Source organism: Hakea prostrata, chromosome 8 (genome assembly GCF_041222555.1).
Source record: "Hakea prostrata isolate BN-2017 chromosome 8, UWA_Hpros_2, whole genome shotgun sequence".
NCBI lineage: Eukaryota > Viridiplantae > Streptophyta > Magnoliopsida > Proteales > Proteaceae > Hakea > Hakea prostrata.
This window is the reverse complement of record NC_142607.1, coordinates 43,759,120-43,783,693: the sequence shown is the minus strand read 5'-3', so window position 1 is coordinate 43,783,693 and position 24,574 is coordinate 43,759,120. Positions and strand designations below refer to the sequence as shown.

The 24,574-nt window shown below is 37.3% G+C and overlaps 2 protein-coding genes across 2 annotated transcripts; both read left to right on the top strand.

The window, feature by feature from the left end:
- Positions 1-1,198: 1,198 nt before the first annotated feature.
- On the top strand, positions 1,199-1,922 carry LOC149008046 (non-specific lipid-transfer protein-like). The gene is made up of 2 exons (XM_089166444.1): positions 1,199-1,599; positions 1,707-1,922. The coding sequence occupies exons 1-2, from the start codon at positions 1,253-1,255 to the stop codon at positions 1,714-1,716; spliced, it is 357 nt and encodes a 118-aa protein (XP_089022570.1). The 5' UTR covers positions 1,199-1,252; the 3' UTR covers positions 1,717-1,922.
- A 4,417-nt stretch (positions 1,923-6,339) lies between these two features.
- LOC149008045 (uncharacterized) lies at positions 6,340-22,820 on the top strand. The gene is made up of 6 exons (XM_089164653.1): positions 6,340-6,781; positions 7,370-7,512; positions 9,195-9,338; positions 20,221-20,406; positions 21,740-21,864; positions 22,188-22,820. Exons 1-6 carry the CDS (start codon positions 6,574-6,576, stop codon positions 22,408-22,410), a joined length of 1,029 nt encoding a protein of 342 aa, XP_089020779.1. The 5' UTR covers positions 6,340-6,573; the 3' UTR covers positions 22,411-22,820.
- Positions 22,821-24,574: the final 1,754 nt, after the last annotated feature.

The window sequence follows — 24,574 nt, the reverse complement described above, 5'->3', positions numbered from 1 at the left end:
AAGAATGTTACATGTCATGTTGAGAGTCGCATGAGAGATATCCACACCCACACGACAACAAACAAAGACTTAGGTTACTAGCGGTGGTTTGCGTGCTGTTATGAATCAATTTGAGCGGTGTTATTTGGTTAGCCAAGAATATAAAAATTGGGTTCAACAGGAAATTGTCGCGATTTCCCCCCCCCCTTTGATTCTTGGATCACAAGGTGAGTATGGTAGACAATCCAAAACAGAATGGTGCTCCAACAGCTAAAATTCCAATTCTTGCAGTATTTATGAACCGGCCTTGACCTTGATCTTGACACTGTCAGGTCTGGCTGGATTAGGCTAAGTAAAACACTTAATTTGACCTTATTTTTTCTCACTTAAATAAGGAATTCCATATTGCTTCACTTTTATTAGAAATATCTTTCGGCCAATCAAATCAAGCCAGATCAAGGGTCAAAATTTCCTAACCTTACTCTTCCTTAGGGTCAAAATTACTTGTACTCAAGGCTGATTATGGTGAGATTGAACAATTCAGAGCCAAACTTGCTTCACCTAATCAACAGGAATTTGAACACTTCAAATGAAATATATTATTGGATGATATACCAAAGCTTTTCTAAACAATACAAGTAAAATTGTATATGTCCCCTTCTCCTTTCTTTTGTTTTTGGGGAATGACCCTACTATAGTTTCTCTTGTTTCAAGTAAACGTTTGTTCATTAATTTACTTTGCTCTTCGCCAGCTGCATTCTCCATCAAGGAGACCTAATCTCATTGTCTTTATCTGTTATCAGCCCAGAAAGTTCACTAGAAAGCTATAAAGGCAATTCTCAGGGACACGAATCATCAATTAGGGCTACATTCGTGACAGAGAAACCAATTAACTATTTTGTAAGTTCCCTAAGCAAATCCAGAATTAAAGAGACGAGAAAAAGACATTTTTTGGGTAGAAAACAAGAAAAGAAACTTAATCAAGAAGAAAATCAACCACCACATCTTATTATTTATTAAAGCTGTGAGCGTTGGCAGCTGGCTGCTACTAGTAATCAGATTTCATGGTATCGGGTCATTACTAATTGCACTAGACATACTAAACTCTTAAATTTGGGAATATAACAACCATTCAATTTCCATTTATCATTTAATTAGCCTCAACTACCAACCATTTTTCAAATTCTCTCCTCTCCCCTATATAAACACTAAAACCTTGAAGCCCAAAAATCATCATCTACAATCCAGTGAAGTTGAGTTTAGACCCTCAAAAATGGCCTTCTCTGGATTTATGAAGTTCGCTAGTGTTGTGCTGGCTTGCATGTTGGTGGCTTCACTTCATGCTGAAGCTGCCGTAACATGTGGGCAAGTGGTGAGCAAGCTTAGCCCATGCCTTAGCTACTTGCGCTCTGGTGGTGCTGCGTCTGCTGCTTGTTGCAACTCTGTGAAGGCTCTAAACGCTGGTGCTAAAACTACCGCTGACCGACAGACGGCTTGTGGCTGTCTCAAGAATGCTTATCGGTCTGTCTCTGGAATCAAACCAGCTTATGCTACCTCACTTCCTAGTACCTGTGGTGTCAACCTTGGTTACAAGATCACCCCTAACATTGACTGCTCCAAGTAAGTGATACACTACCCATGTCTCTCAACACTTTCTACCTTACATACAAACACATATTTTGTAAAGTAATTAGGGTTTTAATTCTGGGTTTTGCTTTTATTTGCAGGGTGACATGAAGCTGAGACTTGAGACATCCGCGTATGTACTGGAGACGTGGACGTAGGTAGTTGCTAGAAGGATAAATAAGGGCAGAGTCAAGGAGGGATTTTACCTGTTTGATGAAATGCCATCCTTAGCTTTGCATATCATGTTGTGTTCCATGTTTTTAGTGTGGTAAACATATTTTGATGAATATAGTATTTATGTTTAGCTGTTTGTGTTATCCTGGCTTGTTTATTTGAAACACCATTCTTGGAGACAACTAGCACTAAGCCCAGAAACAGAAAGGAAGGAAGAAAGTTGAGGCCTATCAACTTCAGTTGGGTTCTCAAATTTCAGACTAGATGAGTTCACTAAATGAGACAATGGAGCTTTGAATTCTTAGCCCAGAAAAGAAACAGTTTTGAATTACTTGAAGTAAATAAGTGTACATGGAAACAGGCCCCATAGACAATGACTTCGTGGGGGGCATGTAGTGAAATTAATTAACCACCGACCAACTAAATGAGCACGTATCCACCCCCAACCACTGAAAAAAAAAACAAAGTAAGGACATATGTACTCACCATGGAGCAAACGTACGCAGGTTGGGTTGGATGTCTAAACTCAAAAGCCAACTTATGTCAAGGACCAAAATTTTCAACTCAACTCTTATCTTATTAGGGTTTTTTTTTTTTTTTTTATTGTCAGTCATGGTGATTGGGGGTCCACAGGCACAAAGGGATAAGATGAAAGAAAGGAAGATGTGGAGGGAATGGAAGATTGAATCATGACCTCCTTATCTTGCTTTACCTTTATAAGGTTAGGTTAGTCTTGATTTATCTTGATCATAATCAGGCTTAACCTTTTCTATGGTTATTCAAAAATGTTTGAACTCAAATTATATATCATTCTAGTTTAATTAAATTAACAAAGGATCAGGGGCTTGATTGGATTGATTTGAAGGCTATATACCCAAACCTTGCTTACCCTACCTACGAGTAGTTATTTTGAAACCCAAATCCGCCCATTGGGTTGGGAATTCAAGATTTGATTTCTAACAAGGTTTTATTGACACTCCTAATAGTTGAAAAGTTTTAGAGTGTTGCTAAATGGAACAAAGTAATCCCTCCCTTAATTAACTCAATTTCAACCGTGATTGTCCCCTTCTGATCATGTAAACCCACATCTCAACCAAGTATGGGGAGCACAGACCCTTTATGACCACAGAAATAAGATGGTCATTGGGAGGATTTTTATCAGCCTTGTTTCCTCCTGTAAGCTGTTGGATCTTTGACCCGTGTATTATTCTAATCATAGGTAAAACTTCAACTATCAACTTAACCACTTTAACCAAGGTTATCGTCTTCCAACCCATGTCTTCCTACTCAAGTTTCTCCATCTTCAACTCCGACACCGATTATCTTGAATAAAAAAAGAATTAGTCTTTACACCACCATAATTTTCGCTCCCTACTTGTTGTCTCTTATGCTATTTCCCCCCTCCAGTCTGTTGTTTTCTTCCTTTCTCATCTCTTCTATTTCTCTGAAATAAGATTAAGACTTTCAAGCCAAAAATTTCATGGCTTTATAGGCTAATCTCTCCTTCTTCATGGCAATCAATATTTTTACACTTTATAATCACCCACCACCAATTCTTTACCTTTTCCCTTCATTATTAAAGTTCAGGAACAGAGAAATTGAAAACAAACAATAGAGGCAAGAGAAGATTATTAGGAGGAAAACAATAGGTTGAAGCAAGCAAAAACAAGGTTTGAGCTGTTGAAGTAGTTGACAAGAGCATTTAAAGATGGTAAGAAAAAGAAAAAAAAATTGAATGATAGGTGGGCAAAAATGAATGGATTCCTGAAGATTTCATAGTTTGCAAGACAATTTTTATATTGTTTTTTTCATTTTTTTCCCTTCCTCAGTCAGATTCAAGGCGATTTCAAGTTTCTATGACTCCCAAGAGAAGATTATTACAAAGAAGACGACATGTCCAAGAAAATAAAAACAAGATTTGCGGGTTGCAAAGGCTAATGCGATTTGAAGGGAAGGAGTTCAGAGAACTCCCGAAACCCTTCTTCCAAACTAAGAAACATAAACATCCAAAATTATGAAGGAATTCCATCACTTCATTGCAGTTGGATCCAACAATACTGGGTGTTCATCTAATCTGACGAAGTTATAAATCCTGCTATTTCAACTATTCTATGGAGTAAGACAAGTCATATGATATCTGATCCTGTTAAAGCTTCAAATAAGAGTACAGTGTTCCGAATGCAATACATATTTATATGAATCCTCTTCTCTAATGCATAGATGGAATTCAGTCATAGGGACACACTGTGGGTCTCACTTTTTTTAAATGAATTTTTTTCTTTGGGTCCTCCATTTCTGTGGTGATGGTGTTCCTTATCAGGAGAGGTGATCCGAATTCATCTCAACCTTGTCCACACCCACCGACCCTTGTCTCACAATTATCTACTCTTTCGCAGCTTTCGCTTCCTCTTCTTAGAACCCAACACCTTCTTGAGACGTGGAGAGAACAACAGAGGAGAAACTCTGCTAAGAGGAAGATGCTTATCCTCTCTGTCCCCTGTTCTTTCACCCACTTGACTCCTCAGCTAAGTAGATAAAGAAGAAACTATAAATCGAAGGAGATGGAGAGCATTGCTTTGGTGGTTCGATTTTTGAAATGAAAAACTCAACATCGATGTGCAAAAATATTATGAAACCATCAAAGCTTGTGGTGGAGTTCCAAAGAAAGGAGGTATGGGATGGAATGGTTGGGCGTGAGAACTCAGAAGTCAGAACTATTTCTAACGATGTAAATTATCTGTTATACCCGTAACTTAAATCTCAAGAATCATTTCTTTGAAACAAAAAGAAAATACAGATGTAAATCACATTAACTTTTGTTATATCAAATTATTTTTGAGACTTTTGAACTGGTGTAGACTATTTGAACTAGGGTCAACTGGTTCTGCTTGGTCGTCTGCCCAGTTGCTTGACTTTTCTTAAAAATCAGTTTTCAGACTGGCCCCTTCTCCTTGGAATTCAAATTTTCGGACTAAACTCTTGGTTCCGAACTAATCCCTCGACACTCCTTAGAAAAAGGGTTTCTAGACCAGCCACTTAGTGGCCATTATTCACTAAACACATTGCTTGACACATCTCCTTGCCACAACTCGTTAGCAAGATCTTATTCGGAAAATAAAATTTCTGTATATAGCTGTACGCATGTTAAGGCCTTAAATTCAACATTTAATGCATCATCCTTATGCATTAAATGATCTGCGTTTATCAAGTGATAAGCCAACATGCTAAAATTCTTTTAGAAATTGCTTCCAACCATTTTATCGAGGGATCATAGCAAAACATGTCACATCTGAAGTGAGTCTCTAACAGAGATATTTTCAAGATCTTTAAGGAATGTTTGGAACCAGTTGCTTCAGGCACAAGCAAAGCCACAAAAAAAGAGAAAAAAAAAAAAAGAAAAAGAAAAGAAAGGGTAGGAGCTAAATGAGACAAGAAAAAGCCAAATTATTTCAACATTAATTCCGACACCTACTCAAGAGTACTTCACCTCTTTGGGCATTTACTCCTTTCTACGAGGAATTGTGTTATCTAGAATCTGATTTAGACCTAAAAATGGATGGGATTAAGCTCGAATACAACACTATTTTTTTTTTGTTTTTGGTTTGCCAACCCTGGTTTTATAAACCTTATATTCGAGCTGTAAGAGTGTTAGCAAATCTTATATTTAAATTATTACAATTAGTCTAAGGAGTAGTCAAGGTGCATGTAAGAGTGTTAGCAAATCTTAGTTTGGAGGAGGGGGTGGGAAACAGGGAATGCATATGATTGAATAGTATAACCCTGTAAAGCAACTCGTTAAGGGAGAACTCCAAAGAAAAGATTTAAATTCCAAACTAGATCTAAGAACGTGGCACGAGAAATTTTCGGTTTTTAATTTAGAGCAAATTGCATTGACACTCAAAAATGGAGACATTAAAGGACTGACACTTCATTTTTTGTTTGAAAAACATAGACAACTCGAAATTGGATTTTCATTGGACACATTAGTTCAATTTGTCACGAAAAACCGTTAAATCATTGTTTTTTTTTTCAATTCCAAAAATATTCCTATTAAAATATGGAAAAAAAGAAGAAAGTGATTTAGGGCCTGCTTGGTTACATGAGTCTAGAGATTTCCAAAACTGTTTGGTTAGCCTGAATTTATGGAATGAAATATGTGAATTTATCCTGAAAAATTATTTGGTCGATGTGAATTTTGTGAATGTGAAAATGTTTAGAACTTTTATAGTAGGAGCAAATCTCTGGATTTTATCTCATACCCATAAATCTACAGATTCATGTTTTTAGTGGAAAAAGATGAATCTCTAGATTTTATGAATCTAGAGATTTTAACAACTAAATGAGTATAAGTTTTACATTCATAAATCCTACATATATGAAATCTCTAGATTCATGTAACCAAACATGCCCTTCAAGGTTTTCATTGTTTTTTTTTGTGTGGTTGAACAAAGGTTTTCATTGATAAATTGGACTAAAATGTCCAATAAAAATCTAATTTGGGGATGTGTTAGTACTTTTCAAATATAAAGTAATGTGTCATGGTTAAGCATGCATTTTGGGTGCGAGTGTAATTTACTCTTTATTTTATAAATGAATTCATCCGATTATTTTTCTCGAAGAATAAAAAAAATTCATCGGATCGCGATCCTACTCGTAAGCTGTAGGACTGTAAGAATTTACAGGGGCAAGAAATATATGGGAGATGTGTTGCGGTTTGACTCCCATCTTTGACATGAGAAACTGAAGATCTAGCAAGAATCGAGAGAGACGGGGTGAGAGAGAGAGCTAGTAAAGATGGGTTGCTCGTTTTCAGGTATGAATGCTCTTTACGGTTCCGCTAGTGGCGGAAAAGATGTTTGGATCAATGAGAATCGTTTCAGGCTTCTAAGGCAGCTTGGAGATGGTGGATCGGCGTATGCTTATCTCGTCAAGGAGATTGTAAGTGACACACCTGCAGGTGGTGGTATTGGGAAGAAAATTAAAGACCCATCTCATGTTTCAGGTTGGATCTATTTTTTATTTCCTTCACGGATTTATTCTGTTGTCACTGTTTTGCAAATTTTCTTTTCTTTTGCTGTTGAGTATGGAAAGAGTGACCTTGAATGGAATTCATTTTCTTGTAATCCTGTAATAGTGTAATTCTGGCACTGGGACAATGGGTTTCTTAAATTTCTTAGAAATTTATTCTGAAAAATGTGTGTTTGATATAGGGAGAGACGGTTTTCTGCTGTTCATAGTGACTGATATTAACATGTCAAAACTCGTTTCTCTGTCGTTCTTCAAATGATAATTGGAAAAGGTTTTTTCTCTTCATCTCAACCTGGACTACATTTATCAATTATTACCTGTTTCTTTGGTGTTTGTTCGATTTTGTCCGGATCCAAAGGTTTAATTTTGTTTGTCAGTAAGCATCTTTTCATTTGGTCTGTTCGGGAAAGGAAATGTATCCATGATTTTGATCTGAATGCTTCTGTTTTATATTCATAGTTTCTGGAGCACGGCTTAAGGATGCTGAGTTATGATTGAGATCCAGTGTTCCCAACGGTTGAACTAGGAGGTCAGATTCTAATTGATCTTCTATTTGGTGCAGATGACGGTACATATGCGATGAAGAAGGTCTTAATTGAAAGCGGCGACCAGTTAGAGTTGGTGAGGGAGGAGATTCGTGTTTCATCCCTTTTTAGCCATCCTAATCTACTTCCACTTTTGGATCATGCTATAATTGAAGTTAAGGTGGTTACTTTTGAACTCTTTTGTCTTCTTGGTGAATGGTTTCCAAGCTTACATAAGAAGCTGCACTTTTATACTTGTGTATACGTAATTGCTTCTATCTGGGTAGATTTTCATTTCTAGTGGAAAATCGTAACTTGCAGTTTGTTGCATGGAACTTCATGAAGTAGACTTAGTACATGAAGTTGATTGATGTTCTTGAAAACACTGTAAAAGTTATGAAACTATGGAGACATGATCAGAACTTCAATCACTCATGCACTTTCTGTTAGCTTTTAGTTTGATTCAAGTTTTTATCTTTTCATGCAGGTACAAATTTTTATCCCTCTTTGTTGGCAATGTGTCAATCTTCTCTTCTCTCTTTCTTTTCTCTGAGAAATACATGTAAACACATTCTTTTCCCCCCTTTCCCATTAATAATAAAATAAATTCTTAGAATGTTGATGCACCAACATGAATTGCCATGGGCAGAGAATGGGGAATTGGTAGTTAAGTGTTGGTGCATAATTTTCCTCCCAAAGAGATGCAGGACCCTCTTGGCTGTTACATTGTCTATGTCAAAAACATTAAGAGCACAGGGTCCCAATGGTTGCCCAACCTCATTGAGAGACATCTATCAAAAACTTCAGTTTTGAAGTTCTTCTATATGGGTCACCATCTCTAATACAATTTTTTTTTCTCTTTTTCCTGTAGCCCATTCAACTTTCACATGATATAGGTTGGACATCCCTATCTGTGTTGGACAAATGAATGAATCTCTCCTTGCCTTCATAATTCACTTCCAAGATTGGAACAGATTGACTGAGTAAACCCGTTCTTGTATTTGTCTATGATGTTATCAAAGTATACATTTTCATTCTGACAAATAAGATGATATTTCTGGATCAGCAATAAGAAAATTATCTGTAGCGAAGTTTTTCTGGTCCTAAACCACTACAGGTCAAGTTGTATAAGTTGACTCTTAGCACGTGTGTGCTCATGAGACATATGCAAGAACGGGTTTTCTCAGTCGCCTTAGACAACTTGTCATTGCCTTTTGGAGTTGTGTCATTGCACATTTGCGCCTTATATGACACCTTACAAGTTACCTTGATTTATGAATATGCTTATATTATGATTGTGTATTGTTTTATTACGTTTTAATTTTTTCATATTAGGTGATTGGTAGTATAATTATATCATGTTGCATTCTTGTGGCTTCTGTGTTGGATATAAGCATAGGATTGTGAAATTATCATTTACTTGTGATCCATACTACATGGCTAGGGTGCCTAAACAATGTCTAGGTGCCACACAATGCCTTGGGTCCACTATTTGCCTTGACAACTACTAGTTTCCGATTTTCTCCTTAGGCACTTTCTGGTAACCTATAGCTTATGTTAAAAAGGGAGAAACTAATAAGAAAAAATTGTATCTGAGTGCTGACGAACAGTGGGCTTTTTAAAGAGCTGTCTACTTCCACATTATTAATCCTTCATTGTGCATGTGAGTGTGTGACACATCAAAATGCAGTATCTGATCTATGTTTGATTTGGCCAATACGTTATGGCCATGTTTTCTTCACTCAAATGTTCACTGGGGCTGACTCTGCGAATCTTATTTAAGTTAATGAGTTGTTCCTTTATATTTTTTATTCTATGTCATGATTTTATTGATCTACTGTTTGAACTCATATATTCATCCAGGGAACACAGGAAGGATCATCGATTCACGAAGCTTATTTGCTATTTCCACTTCATTTGGATGGAACTTTACTGGACAAAGCTAAGAATATGAGAGAAAAAAAGGAATCCTTTTCCACCATTGATGTTCTTCAGATATTCCGACAGGTAACTGAGGATTCACATTTCTTTTTCCTTTGTACTACCAATTTCATATTATCAATCGTTAATATATTTTTTTCCCTAGAAGAACTTTTTCATATGGTGGTAAATAAGTTTTAGATGTTTATTACCTTCTTAGTCTCAAACTAATATATTAGCCCTTCTCCCCCACTTTCAGGAACCAGTGCTTTACGTAAAGAATGCTGTGCTATCTTTTGTGGCCAGATTTCTTTCAAAACTAAAATTTATCCAGCTTGCGTGATAGAATAGCTTCTTGTTCTGTATAAACACATTACATATGGAAGATCAGTTACATACCAAGTTGCCTGTCAAAGGCTACTGTTGTGAGTTTGACAGGCAACTTGAAGTACCTAAGGCTCCTAGGTAGATCGCTTGACTTGTTTTGCTTATCCTGGTTAAAAGCAAGAAACAGTATATTAGCTTTTCTTTCTTGTTTGATGCAAAGATCTTGTGGAGACTACCAAAAATGATGTTTTGTCATGTGATTGTAAGCCTATCCATCTCTGGTGACTATTTCCTGCCAGAACAGATAAACTTATGAATGAAGCACTCCTCAAGTGCAATAATGCAAATATCTCGTACCTAGCTGAGAAACAGTTAATGTCTGTTTGGGGACCACTAAGAGAAAAAGGGTTTTACCTAGTGCATGAGACTCCCACCACTGTGGTGTCTGCGAAGGGTCATAATGTATGCAATCTTACCCTTGTTTCGTGGAGGATCTGTTCCCAAACTGAAAACTGGGTCCAAATTGGGGTATTTGGTCTAGTAGGATTTTTTTGGACTTAATAATTTATTTTATGGGTTTAACATGTATTCTTTTACTAGGACAGAAGTTATGTAAAATAGCTAAATAGGATTTGATCTCCTAATTCTTTTGAATTTCCTAACTGAAATTGGTTTATTTTCAATTGGGTTTCTTTATTTGCATTTATCCTATTATTGGGATTTAGAGTTGAGCACGAATTAAGTAATTCATTTTAGTAGTGCGATGTGGTGTGGCCTGCTGGCCATTCTGCTATTCTCCCTCATCGCTCTTCTCCTTCATTGTTCTTTTTCTTCTTCCTTCCTGTTGATCCCTTTCTTCTCTCTTCATGTTTGATTCCCCTTATCTTTGCTCTTTTCTGATCATATCTGTATTTCCTTTTTGTGTTTCTTCCTCCCTTTGTTTCTTTTATCTTGATTGAGTTAATTTTCTGCCACCAATTATGCAATATTGCAAATGTTAGGAAGATAACAGAAAAACTGTAAATTATCAATGTAGCAAAGACTTAGTGGCAGAATTGTAATTAAATAAAAGCATAGAGGGGGTACTTGGCATGTGATGAGCAAACACAAATTCAGATTTATTGTTTAGGGACAGACTTGGAAATTAAAAAGAAAAAAGCATGGGCTAGAACTAAGGAAGAATCAAGTGGCAGTTAAGGGAAAGCAATAAAAGGGAAGTATATCAAATAGGAGGAAGAAGATGAGAAGACCTTCAACATGAATCAGAGCCCAGCGTTATGAAGGCTTGATTCTAAGGGAAGAATTCACTTAGTTTGGCTCAGATGGAACTGAAATTTCAGGAGAGAGCTCAACTCTTAGATCTCTCACGAATGAACAACTGCTGGTCACATTGATCAACCAGCAGTTGAGTATTGAACCTCTAAAATTTAGATTTAGTGGCAAAGTAACTCCAGCTGTAGTTGGGTTGCAACTAACCGCTGAGGGTTCATAAGGGCAGATGCTCAAGGATAAAATCATTTTAGTGTATGCAAGTTGTTAGAATAGGTTTTACTTTATAACTGTTCAAGCCAGGGGCATTTTGTTATTTTTTAAAATTTTTGTTGCCCTAGTTGTTTCTTATGTCAATTATGTATGGTGAATAAATGAAAACTTCCCAACTTCACACAAACAAATTGATACCCATTGTTTCTTCCTCTTTTATTTTTGCTTTCTTCGTGTTATTATTTACTTGGTATCGGAGCTTGATCCCTTGGGACAGTTAGTCCTGAGTCTCCTCTCTTTCAAGGCTTCATCATCATTGATTGATTCATCCCAGTGTTTGGAGCGAAGGATATATTCAAGAGCTTAGAAAGTAGCTTAAAATCATGGTCTTGAATATAGTTTAAGGTCAACTTTTGAAGAAGGGAATTGTTGAAAATGATTGTTCTTTATCTTTTGGTCTTGATTGTAATTAGGTTGGAGGCTAGACAGCAAGGTTGCTTCATGGTTTTGAACCTTTGAGATTGATTATTGTAGGTTTTAGTTAATTTTATCAGGGTTTTGTACCCCTCTTTGAAAACATGTCTATCTTACTTATTTGTTTTATATCTATTCTCCCTGCAATTCGGATACTGTTTTGAATCCCTATCCCATCCATATTTCTTTGTTTGATGCCTTTACTAATTTAGGTTAAATTTATGTTCATTGATAAATCATTATCACTACTAATCTGACCTTGTTGATTTATAATAATACAATTCTGTTAAAACAATTTGAATGGGGTTGGTTTTTGCACTTGAGATAGTATTGGTAATCAGAACCTGCAGAAACTTAGTGCATCAGGGCCTCCCTGTCGCTGATTTTAGACTGGAATTTTATCCTGATAGAGTTTTTTGAGCGAATTATTAAACTTCAGCAACTTTTCTGTCCCAGACTGTAGAACCCTGAATTACTTTTAGACCAGCTGCTAGATTTACTTATTGTTTTGGGTTTTATTGGCCCTACCTAGAGGTAAACTTGAATTAGGTTCAGAGGCTTCTGATTATGAATTTGATTTCACTTCGTTTGAAATCTCTTTCTGCTGAAATAAGACTCATTTGAGCTGATTTAATGAGACTATGATAGCAAAGAAAATGCTAGATGAATGGAGGAGAAACATCGTGGTCCCAATGTAGAAAAACGAAGGAGATATTCAAAACTGTAACAACTATAGAGGCATAAAGCTGGTGAGTCACACTATGAAATTATGGGAGAGAGTAATTGAAACCCATGCGAGAAAGAACCGCTATTATGGAGAACCAATCTGGTATTATGCCGGGATGATCTATGGTAGAAGCTGTTTACCTTATAAGGAGACTTATAGAAAGGTATGGAGATTGTAAGAAAGATATTCGTATGGTCTTTATTGACTCAGAGCGTTAATTTGGCAAGTACTAGAGAAAAGAAATGTTACAAGTAAATATGTGGACACTTAAAGATATGAACCATGGTTTAGTGACAAGTGTAAGAACAAAGGAGGGGGGGGGGACAAGGTAGTGAATTCTCGATTACACTTGGGGCTACATCAAGTCAGCTTTGGACCTATATTTATTTCCACTTATAATGGATGATTTAATTAGAGACATTTAAGATGAGGTTCGTTGGTGTATGCTTTTTGTTGATGATATCGTTTTGGTAGATGAGACACAAGTATGGATTAATATCAATTTTGAGTCATGGAGAACAACTTTGGAATCAACAGACTTAGACAAAACAAATATGGAAGATCTAGTATGCAACTTTGGTCGTGATTGGACGGATGATGAAGTGGTGAGACATGATCATAAGGAGATTCCACAAAGCGAGTTTTGGGTACCTTGGCTCAATTATAAATAAAAAAAGGTGATATAGAGGATAATGTTTCCCTAAGAATTAAAATAGGGTGGATGAAGTGGAGAGGTGCGTTTAGGGTCTTGTGTGATTGACATATTTCTTTTAAGCTCAAAGAAAATTCTATAGGACCATCGATGTATGGTGCAAAGTGTTGGGCTGTTAATAAGCATCATACATATAAACCCGATGTAGCATAAATGATGATGCTAAGATGAATGAGGGGCAAAACCAGGAAGGATGGAGTGATCATATTAGAGTTGGATTGGTTGTAGCTCCAATAAATAATAAGCCATGAGAAAGTCAATTGAGTTAGCACGATCCGTTTAACTGGGGCTTTTAAATGCCCCTGTACAGAGAAGCAATTTAATCTAGATTGTAGGAATTAGAAGAACTAGGGGCAGATCAAAGAAAACCTTAAGAGAAGTGGTGAGAAAGGATATGGAGCCTTATATCTAGTATGGCCTCCAATAGAGCTGATTGGAAGGCAATGATCCATCATCCATGTAGCAGACCCCATTTAGTTGGGAAAAGGCTTGTTGTTGTGTAGGATTCTACTAGGAGTCAAATTAGAGTTTGTATAGGAGTTAAATTAGAGTTTGCATTCTTGTAAAACTCTATTCCTTGTGATAGTCTACTTTCCACTTAATTATAAATAAAGGGCTTGGGATCATGGATCAATAAGCCATTCTACCAATTTCGTGTTTCTCAACATGTCATCAGAGCCTAAGTTTGATTTGGGAAGAGAAAAAAAAAAGAAGAGAAGAAAAGCAAAAACCTATCGCTCGCTGTTGAAGCTCCTTCTAATTTTTTCAAACCCATTGCTGTTCTTCAAACCCATCGCCTTTTTTTCTGGCAGTTCCATTTTTTTTGGCAGTTCTTCAAGTTCCGCTGCACTGAGTTCGATTAGAAAAAACCAAGAACAGAACAAAAAGGAAAGAAGAAGAGCAGAAGAACTCCATAAACCCATCTTCTTCTTCTGAGTTTCGATCGATCACTGCACCAGAAGAATTTCGATTGATCGCTGCACCTCTACCATCGCCTCCGCCATTCGCCTCTGCCATCGAACCAGGTAACCTCTATCGTCTTCGATTTTTTCAGATATGAGGAAGAAGATATCGATTGGTTATTGATTTATTTGGTTGGGTTCAACTTCTGGTTCGGTGTTTAGTTTGGTTCAGTTTGTTGGTTCATTGTCCAATATAGACTAGACCAGAACCATATTTTTCCTTTTTTTGTCTCTGGTTCTATTAGCCAAAAACCAGTAGACCAGACCAGATTTTTTCTCTAGTTTTATTAGCCCCCCCCCCAAAAAAAAAAAAGAAAAAAAAAGAGGGGGTATTTATAACTTTTTTTTAGGTGATTTGGCTATTTCATTTTGCGACGTTTTAGTTTTTTTTTTCAAAAGGTGAAGACTGAAGAACTGCAGACAATTTTTTCAACATGGCAACTATCGAGGGTACTACTGCTCCCACCGGCCCTGAACATTACCCCACTCTTCATCCTCTTTCGGTAAGATTTGATGGGACATTATTTGATTTGGTCCCGATCTGCTTATTTAACGATTGCTGGAAGAGGACTTGTTGGATACATTACGGGCACCACTATCAAACCTACCACCACAAACGTTTCACTGGATAAATGGATCTCGAATGACTCTCTTATTATGTCATTTCTCTTGAATTCCATGATTCCAAATATTGCCCGTGGATATCTATTACTTGATACTGCTGCCCAAATCTGGAAGGCTACTTCTAAAACATATGGACAGTTGGGGAATGATGCACAAATTTATGAGCTACGAAAGAAGCTTCATGAGACTACCCAAAAGGAACTGACTGTGGCCCACTATTATGCTGAGTTGCGATCTCTTTGGCAAGAGTTGGATCATTATGGGGATTATCACCCCACTAATCCAGATGATGTGACGACTTATAAGAAACACATTGATAAGATTCGAGTATATGACTTCTTGGCCGGTTTGAACGTGGAGTACGATCAGATTAGAGTGCAAGTCTTAAGTCGTTCTCCCTTTCCTACACTAGAACAGTCTTATGCTCTTGTTCAGTGTGAGGAAAGTCGTCGATTAGCCATGCTTCATACTCCTATTATGGAGAAATCAACTGTACAGTCTGTTCGCACTAAATCTGATCTCGCTAAGGAAATTGTCAAGTGTGAGCACTGTCACAAACCATATCATACCAAGAAAAATTGTTGGAAACTGCATGGGAAGCCTGCTGATTTTGAGTAAAAACGAGCACAAAGAAAGGGAAAACCAAAGACTAATTTTTTGAGACAGTTCCTACCACACCCTCTACAGACGTTGGTTTTTCACAGGAGGAGTTTGCTACTCTGCGACGTATTCTGCAGTCTTTTACTGCCGGTAAGCAGCCTCTACTACTGCTTCCTCTACTAATCAAACCAACTCCTACCTTGCTACTTCAGGTAAAACTTTTACAAACTTCCAAGTTTCTTCAGTTTCTACTCCTTGGATTATTGATACAGGAGCCACATATCATATGACAAGTTTATCATATTTTTTCTTACAATATTCTCCAACTTCTGGAAAAGATAAAGTTCGAATTGCTGATGGTTCCTATTCTTCCATTGCTGGAAAAGGGACCATCCAACATTCCCCATCCCTTTCTTTGTCTAAAAGTTTTACATGTTCCCTCTTTCTCGACTAACTTGCTCTCTATCAGTAGTCTTACACATGACTTGAATTGTAAAGTGACATTTTTCCCATCTTACCGTGTCTTCCAGGATTTGGTCACGGGGGAGGAGATTGGACGTGGTAAACTAGACAATAGACTTTATTTGCTCTAGCCGATTGAAGGATCTACTTCTGCTCTGACTACATCTTCTAATTAGGTCCATTCGGTAATATCAGACCTTCATCAGTGGCACCGTAGGCTAGGTCACCCCCCTCTAGGAACTCTCTTAAGAATATATTTCCTGATTTAGTTTCTTCTTGTAATGAGGATGATTTTTTTTGTGAAGCCTATATTTTTGCGAAGCAGACTCGTTCTACTTATTTACCTTCTATTCATAATAGAAAAACTATTCTTTTTATGTTAATTCATACTGATGTGTGGGGTCCCTGCCGACGTGTGTCTATCAATGGCCATAGGTACTTTGTTACTTTTATTGATTGTCACTTTCGTTCTACATGGATTCATCTTTTAAAACAAAAAAAATGAAGTTCTTCGATGTTTTCGTGATTTTCATAATATGATTAAAACTCAGTTCAATGCTACTGTGAAGATCCTTCGCAGTGACAATGGCACATAGTATATTGATGGTGAATTTCAAAGATATCTCTCTGACTCTGGCATAATACATTAGACCAGTTGCGTTGATACGGCTGCCCAAAATGGGGTGGCCGAAAGGAAGAATCGACATCTCTTAAAGATAGCCCGTTCTATTATGATTGCTATGAATGTACCTGACCAGTGCTGGAGTGGTGCTATACTCACTGCTTCTTACCTTATGAATAGGATGCCCAATAGGATACTTGGTTTTAAATGTCCTAATGAGATTCTTCAGGGAGCCTCTTCTTTTGTTATTCCTCCAAAGGTTTTTGGATGTGTGTTATGCCGTAATCACAAACCCACCGAGTAAGTCGGCTCCCCGCGGCCTACGCTGCATATTTTTGGGGTATTCTGTTACTCAGAAAGGCTACAAATGTTATCATCCTCCCTCCAGGAAAACCATTGTATCCATGGATGTACTTTTTCATGAGTTTTGCCCTTACTATACACCTCTCCAGGGGGAGAGTCCTAGAGGAGAGGTGTTCTTTCCGACTCTAGATCTTCCTACCACACACCAACACAACTTAAGAGTCCCAGAAGAGTTTCTTGACCAGGGGGAGACTTCGTCCAGTATACATGAGGACTCTAATCCTCCCCCTTTGATTTCTGAACCATGTGAAGAACCTAGCCAGGGGGAGACCACTCTTGTGAGACACACTGTTGGGGTCTTTCAAAACCAGATTGACCAGAATAAGGAGGTGCAGACTTATCAGAGGAAGAAATACAATCGGCTAAAGCAGGTGGAGAAAGGTGATAGTTACCACTTCAGTCTCCTGCTCCAGAATCAGATTCTACTGAGGTATCTTCTTTTGATCTTCCTATTGTTGTTAGAATAGGAGTTAGATCTTGTAATCAACATCCCATAGCTAAATATGTTTCTTATAACTCTTTGTCTGACTCCTACCGTGCTTTTATATCCTCTCTGTCATCTGTATTTGTTCCTAAAAGTTGGTAGGAAGCCTATGTTGATAAGAGATGGAAGGAAGCTATGGTAGAGGAAATGCAGACAATGAAGAAAAATGACACTTGGGAGCTGGTTACACTTCCTCCAGAAAAAAAACTAGTGGGCTGCAAATGGGTATTTGTGGTTAAACAAAATATGGATGGATTAGTCAACAAGTTGAAAGCTAGACTAGTTGCAAAGGGGTTTACCCAGACCTATGGGATTGATTATCAAGAGACCTTTGCCCTTGTTGCAAAACTAAATACTGTCAGATTTCTATTGTCTGTAGCTATAAACAAACACTAAAACTTGCACCAACTAGACGTAAAGAATGCCTTCTTAAATGGGGAGTTAGCAGAAGAGGCTATATGGGAATCCCACATGGTTTCTCCGATGACAATACTACAGGGAAAGTCTGTAGGTTGAAGAGGTCAATTTATGGGCTAAAACAGTCTCCTAAATGCTGGTTTGGACGCCTTCTGAAGGCAATGACTTCTATTGGGTACAAGCAAAGCAATGCTGATCATACACTATTTATCAAGAAGTCAGGTACTAACATCACACTTCTCATTGTTTATGTAGACGATATTGTCATCACAGGGAATGATGGTGAAGAAATTCAAAAGTTGAAAGACTTTCTTGGCAGAGAGTTTGAAATTAAAGATCTAGGGAAGTTACAGTATTTCTTAGGGATTGAGGTGGCTCGATCAAAGAAAGGTATATTCCTATCCCAAAGAAAGTATGTCCTAGATCTATTATCAGAAGTGGGAATGTTGGGGTGTAAAGCAGTTGATACCCCTATTGAAGCTGGAGCTAAACTTAAAGGAAAAGAGGGAGAACCATGGACAAAGGAAGATACCAAAGGCTGGTAGGGAAGCTTATTTACTTGTCCCACACTAGGCCAGATATCGTTTATGCTGTAGGGATTGTGAGCCAATTCATGGATGATCCATATTTAGCTGATATGAAGGCTGTTACCATAATACTACAATATTTGAAGGGAACTCTTGGAAAAGGAATACTTCTGTCACCCACCGATAATCTAAAAGTAGAAGCATACATTGATGCAGATTGGGGTGGATCTCCAAACAAGAAGTCAATTTCAGGTTACTGTACCTTTGTTGGAGGTAATCTAGTTACTTGGAGAAGTAAGAAATAGAATGTGGTAGCTTTATTTAGTACCGAAGCTGAATATAGAGCTATGGTTCGTGGAGTTTGTGAGCTACTATGGTTGAAAGGCTTGCTGCAAGACATTGGAGTCCAAGTTCCAAACCCTATGATGTTATATTGTGACAACAAGGCTGCTATTAGTGTTGCTAATAATTTGGTGCAACATGATCGAACTAAGCACATTGAAATTGACAGGTTTTTTGTCAAAGGAAAGTTGGAACAAGGGCTTATCTGCATGCCTTTTGTACGATCTGGAGACCAAGTAGTAGATGTTTTCACTAAGGGTTTGAAAGAAAGAGATTTCCTTCCTATTGTAGGCAAGTTGGGCATGACTAATATCTAGGCCTCAACTTGAGGGGGAGTGTAGGATTCTACTAGGAGTCAAATTAGAGTTTGTATATGAGTTAAATTAGAGTTTGCATTCATGTAAAACTCTATTCCTTGTAATAGTCTATTTTCCACTTAATTATAAATAAAGGGCTTGAGATCATGGATCAATAAGCCATTCTACTAATTTCGTGTTTCTCAACATGTTCTTGTATTTGGAACTTTTATGATTGCTGTCAATCTAACCGCTAGAACTTCCCTACCTTGTGAAGAATATGCCACTGCTTATTTATGATTGTTCATTGGGTCAACTGAGAAAATTGACCTTTTGTTGACTTCTGGTTGATTTGGTGGTTTTTACTTTGTTAGGCATCTTATCCGGTAGGTTTATCCTGTATTCCTATCACTCACCAGTTCTGAATACTAAGATTGCATACACCATTCTTTACCATCTTCTCTATCGATGGATTCTAGAATATAACAATTGTGCTGGATTTAATTTGTGGTCCATAGTCAACTTCATATGCCAGAATTAATTAATGAGAATATTCCACTGCCTTTGTTTTGTCAACAGTGTCTTTGCAAAATGAAATTGTTACTCTGTACATTATGATCCTCCCTGACAGTGAGGTGGTGGTTGCACTGTGTATTCTTCTTAATTCCACTTCCATTGTTCCTTCATTAAGACTAGACATGGTTTCCATTTATTTCCTTGTTGAGCTTATCATGACATATGGATACATAATTTGTCAAGGCAATGTGGCAATGTATTCATGTCAGCTTACTGGACGTTAAGAAACCCTAAAAAAATATGATACTGGTTGCCTTGGTCCCAATTAGGTGTCAATTAGTTACTCTAATGGCCAGCCATTGCAATGCTTGCCTTGGTGTCATAATGACTTGACTCTAAAACAAAGGTCAGGTTATTTGTTTTAATTTAAGCTTTCGAGCTCTTTGGGTATGTTGGTAATTCTCCATATTTAAATGGGTGAACTTGTGATTGCCTTACTTCTCATAGTATAAATAGAAGATGCTGTGCTCTCATAAGAAGCAGGTAATTGTTTCCGCGCCTTCTCTTGTTCTTCATTATTGAAATTACTACTAGTACTAGTTTGCAAACATATTTTTCTGGAAGTCACCTCTGCAGCCTTCGTTTGGTTTCTTGAGTATTTGTTGAACCATTGATGTACATGGTTAAACTCCTACACTTGTGTCATTGGTATCCTTTGACTTGCGTTAAGAGTTACTTCGATACCCCTTCCCCGAATAAGAAGAATTTCCATATTTTAGATTTGAACTTCTAATTCTCTATTTTATGTGGGAGAGGGAGGTTTCACATTATGGTAACTACTATGTTATTTTATGAGTTTTTATATTTTGAACTTGGATATTTACCTCTGCCTTTCTCTCAAAGGCACTTAGGTGTTGTGATATTTTTATTAATGCTTTTTTGTAGCACATCATTTCTAAGGCTTCTTTTGTGGTTAAGTATTGAAATCATAAACTACAAGCATGTTTAACCAAGAATGGTGTGGTGGTGCAGCTTTGTGCAGGACTGAAGCATATGCACAGTCTTGACCCTCCGTATGCACATAATGACGTGAAACCAGATAATGTTCTCATCACAAACAGAAAGGGGGAACCACCTCTTGCCATATTGATGGATTTTGGAAGTGCTCGGCCTGCAAGGAAAGAAATCCGTTCTCGTTCAGAGGCAGTACAGCTGCAGGTACCATTTCTTCTTTCCCAGCTTTCTAGCATCTAGCTTGTTGTGCGATATACATTATTTTTGCCCCATCCTTAACATCTCAAACTTCCGAAATAAGGAGGTCTGTTGCAAAAGTTGTCATGACGTCTAAGCAATCCTATACTGCACCTGGACCTTTTTCTTTTCCCATCTTCAGCGCATTGGGCACCTAGGCACCATCTAGACATAGCTGGTTTCACCTAGTTTTCTGGAGTCCTAGGCATCACCTTGACAGCTATTGTCTGGTTCCCAATCCCTTGTAAGTGTGAGGGATTTGTGTTATGTGTTGTTGTGGCCCCTTGGTTCCATGTGATGGTGTGCAGATTCGTGTGTGTGGGGGAGGCCTGCACATTTGTGATGTACTGTTATATGTTAGTATACATGATTGTTGCCCCATCCTTGGCAGCCCAAACTTTTGTGATACACAGTTGTAACATTGCTCAAAAGCTAGGTCTTGTCTATTGTCTAATTCAGCATGATGTCTGTACTTCTTTGAGACAGTAGTTCATATATGCCCATAATTTAAGTAATTTTTTCCTTTGCACTACTGAGATTTGGTATCAGTCAAAATGATACAGTGAATTAATTGAAGTATATATATATGGAAGTTACGTATTTGTCATCCCGTGGTTTTTCGTGTGTGCTGTTTTGGTAACTTCAGAGAAATCTGACCAAATTACACGGCCCCAAAGACACCTTATATTGCATTGCTCAGTGATTTATAATGAAGCATTATGGAAATGCTGCTTCAAAATTTTTATTGCGCAACTCAATGAATAGCTCAATAAGTCAATATGGATTGGGCTTTCCCATGTATTGTTTTCAACAGTCAAACCTGAATTACCTACTTGTAATCCTATGATTGTTTGTTTGTGCTATTTTGGTGACTTTATAAAAATCTGACCAGATTACATGGCACCGAAGACACCTTTATAGACTGCTCAGTGATTTATAAAGAAGCGTTTTGAAATTGCTGCTACAAAATTTTTATTGCACAACTCAATAAATGGGTCAATATGTAATCGGCTTTTCCCATGTCTTATTTGCAACAATCAGATCTCCTTCAACTTTCTTGAGAAGCCCTTTCAACCTTTCTTTAGCAAAATTAACTTGAAATTTCTTTAGAGTTTTATTCTGCACTCACGAACTTTTTCATCTTTGGTTGGTAACTTTTCCAAGTTTGTATGTTTTCCCCTTAATTTTTTTTTTTTAAAATATGCAGTTAATCCTATGTCATTGTAGGAGGTGCTTTGCATTCCATGTCATTGTAGGCACTTACACGTGTAATGGACCATCTATTTGTGTGTCTGTGTAGGAATGGGCGGCTCAACATTGTTCTGCACACTATCGAGCTCCTGAGTTGTGGGATTGTGCAAGTCATGCTGATATTGATGAGAGAACTGATGTCTGGTCGCTGGGATGTACACTATATGCAATAATGTGAGGGCTAATCTCTTTAAATTTCTACCAGAATTCCTTTCTATTACTCCTGGGTTGAAGTATAGGTATTGTGATTTTGGCTAAAAGAGCTACGGAAAATACATTTGATTAAATTGAATTGGTAAATCAGTATTAACTTTAGGTGCTTTCTCATTTATATGAGGATCCTTCCAATCCAATCTCATGAATTTATGTGCTGAAACTAGTACAAATTGAAGAGCCAAGTTCAGTGCAGTTAGCTTGAAGTTTTGGAACATGCCTGATTAATTTATTCTAATTCTTTTGTAACTTTCCCTCCTTTCACTTTGTTTGTGCCTGTACAGGTTTGGGGTGTCACCTTTTGAATATGCAATTGATGAATCTGAAGGAAGCCTACAGGTGGCTATTGTAAATGCACAAATGAAATGGCCAACTGCTTCAAACCCCTCGTATCCAGAACCTCTTCGTCAGTTCATTACATGGATGCTCCAGCCCCAGCCAACAGTTCGACCTCGAGTGGATGATATCATTATCCACGTCGATAAGTTGATCTCGAAGTACTCCTGACCTGGATTTGGAGAATGTCGTCTGAATTTGTAGTCTAGAACCTGAGAAGAAGCTCACAGCACTTCTATCAATGAATTGGGCCATCGATATTGCAAGTTACTCAACTTCTAGTGCAGCTCTAGCTCCTCGTGAAAACTTAGTGTGGCTGCCATGCCAGTTACAAGTATAACACACTGTTATCTGTGCTTAGACACACACAAATTACAGTTTTAATGGTTATAATTGATATTCATTTTCTTAAAATGTACCAATAAAAACTCTTTCCCTGTGCATTGTAATCTCAGAAGCTCTTGTGAGTTTAGAATTCAGATCCAGTAACTGTTTATCTGTGCTTAAGACACTCAAATTACAGTTTTATTATTATTATTATTATTATTATTTGATGAATAAAAAACTATATTACTAAGAAAGCCAGTTACAAAATTTGGTTTGATCTACGACATTTCAAGTATTCTTAAGTGTTATTGAAGATCTATATGCTAAGGAAACCATGAGTGCAGAGAAAGGTTCTAGAAGGCACTGAGTGTTCTATATGATTTATACAAAAAGCTAAGTTTATTAAAAAAGGGACATGAGCAATCCGCCATTGAGTGTTCTTCGATGTCAAAGTAGATCAACTATTTCTCGTAAATTGCACCAAATGTTAGCTAGCTTGACCAGAGAGAATCGTTGGCTTGATCTATTTCTATGTGAAGTCCAACCATAACAGCCTTCATAATATCTCCATTTCCCAAGTTTTTTGTACTGAGATACTGAAGCTGACCTCCCAAAATAGACTCACATTCTATCCTACAGAATTTAGTTGTGGATTTGTTTTAGTGTATCAATAAAATCATTTCCAGTGCATTGCCTCCTAAGCTCTTGTGAGTTCATAATTTAGATCTAGGTTTTGTCTTTGGTAGTCCTTGTATCTCTACATGTTGGTGACACAGCATGTGCGAGCAAAAGTGTCAATGTCCTTGCAAAAAACTTAGAAAATTAAAAAGCTGTCCGAATCCTATGCTTGGATGATATGACACAGCAGCATCAAAATGCAGCCCCTTGGGCCTTGTGAACCTCTTTAATCATCTAATGGAGTCCAACTGGTAGCTTTTCCACCATGAGAAATGAATCTCCTTCACCACTTAACCTCTCTTTCAATGATTATTTTCCTTTTAATCCCTAACTACGGGTAGAGTGGTTATGGCTAGGGGTGTAAACGAGATCGGATAGTGATATATTCATATCTGCATTCAATTATATTCGGACGGATTCGGATAATATCCTATCGGTTTTCGGACGGATTTTGTCGGATTCAGATGATAATCGGATAGTTATTTTCTTAATTAGATTCTTCTAAATGGGCAAGAATATAGATTAAATACAAGTTTTCAACTACCTATTTACATCTATACCTTTTTATTTGTGAGGGCTAGGTTTGAAATTTAAGAATTTAACAATTTTTGTAGCTATTTTAGTAGAAAATTTAGAAAAATAATCACATATCATAGGTAAAATTTATAAAAATAAGAATAATAAATCTAAATAAGTAATTTAATCGGATAATTTTATCGGACGGATAATATTCGGTAAGAAAGGGGTATACCATATCCGCATCCTATTAATAATCGGACAGATTCGGATATCCCTAAACAGATGCGGATGTGAATTCAAAAGTAGATTTCGGTTATCCATTTACACCCCTAGTTATGGGCGAATTTACCAGTAAAGCTATCCTATTTTCACTCTGTTTCTCCTGCGTATCTTCTTGAAAAAAAAAAGGTTGAAGGATAGGTTCCATAATTGACTAATCCCATTAACCACGATAATCTAAGAACCAAAACAAAGCACAATTCATGAAGTCTATTATTTGGGTAAATAATTCAAGAAGTCGTGCACAAAAGAATTGAAGCCATAGATCAACATCCCTTGAATACAGAAGGGGGCATGATGAAACTGACACCCACAAAAAAGAGTTGAAGGCTTAACTCAAAATGTTTTTCAAAAGTGAGAAACGAAATAGGTCTGTTGGTTCATCATCCAAAGCTGGACCATGCGCAATAAGAAATAAATAAAGGGGTCCTGATAGGATCTAGATTAGCAAAATTAAATTTTGCAAAACTAATCCTTATGGTGTTGGTTTCATGTCCTTTTCATGGAGTTGATGTAAGAATAGGATAGGGAG

Bases quoted from the DNA above. Each gene is read 5' to 3' on its own strand.
- LOC149008046 (XM_089166444.1), top strand. From the start codon at position 1,253: ATGGCCTTCTCTGGATTTATGAAGTTCGCTAGTGTTGTGCTGGCTTGC.
- LOC149008045 (XM_089164653.1), top strand. From the start codon at position 6,574: ATGGGTTGCTCGTTTTCAGGTATGAATGCTCTTTACGGTTCCGCTAGT. The intron at 9,339-20,220 runs GTAACTGAGGAT...GTGGTGGTGCAG, and splicing joins TTCTTCAGATATTCCGACAG to CTTTGTGCAGGACTGAAGCA. The intron at 20,407-21,739 runs GTACCATTTCTT...GTGTCTGTGTAG, and splicing joins CAGAGGCAGTACAGCTGCAG to GAATGGGCGGCTCAACATTG.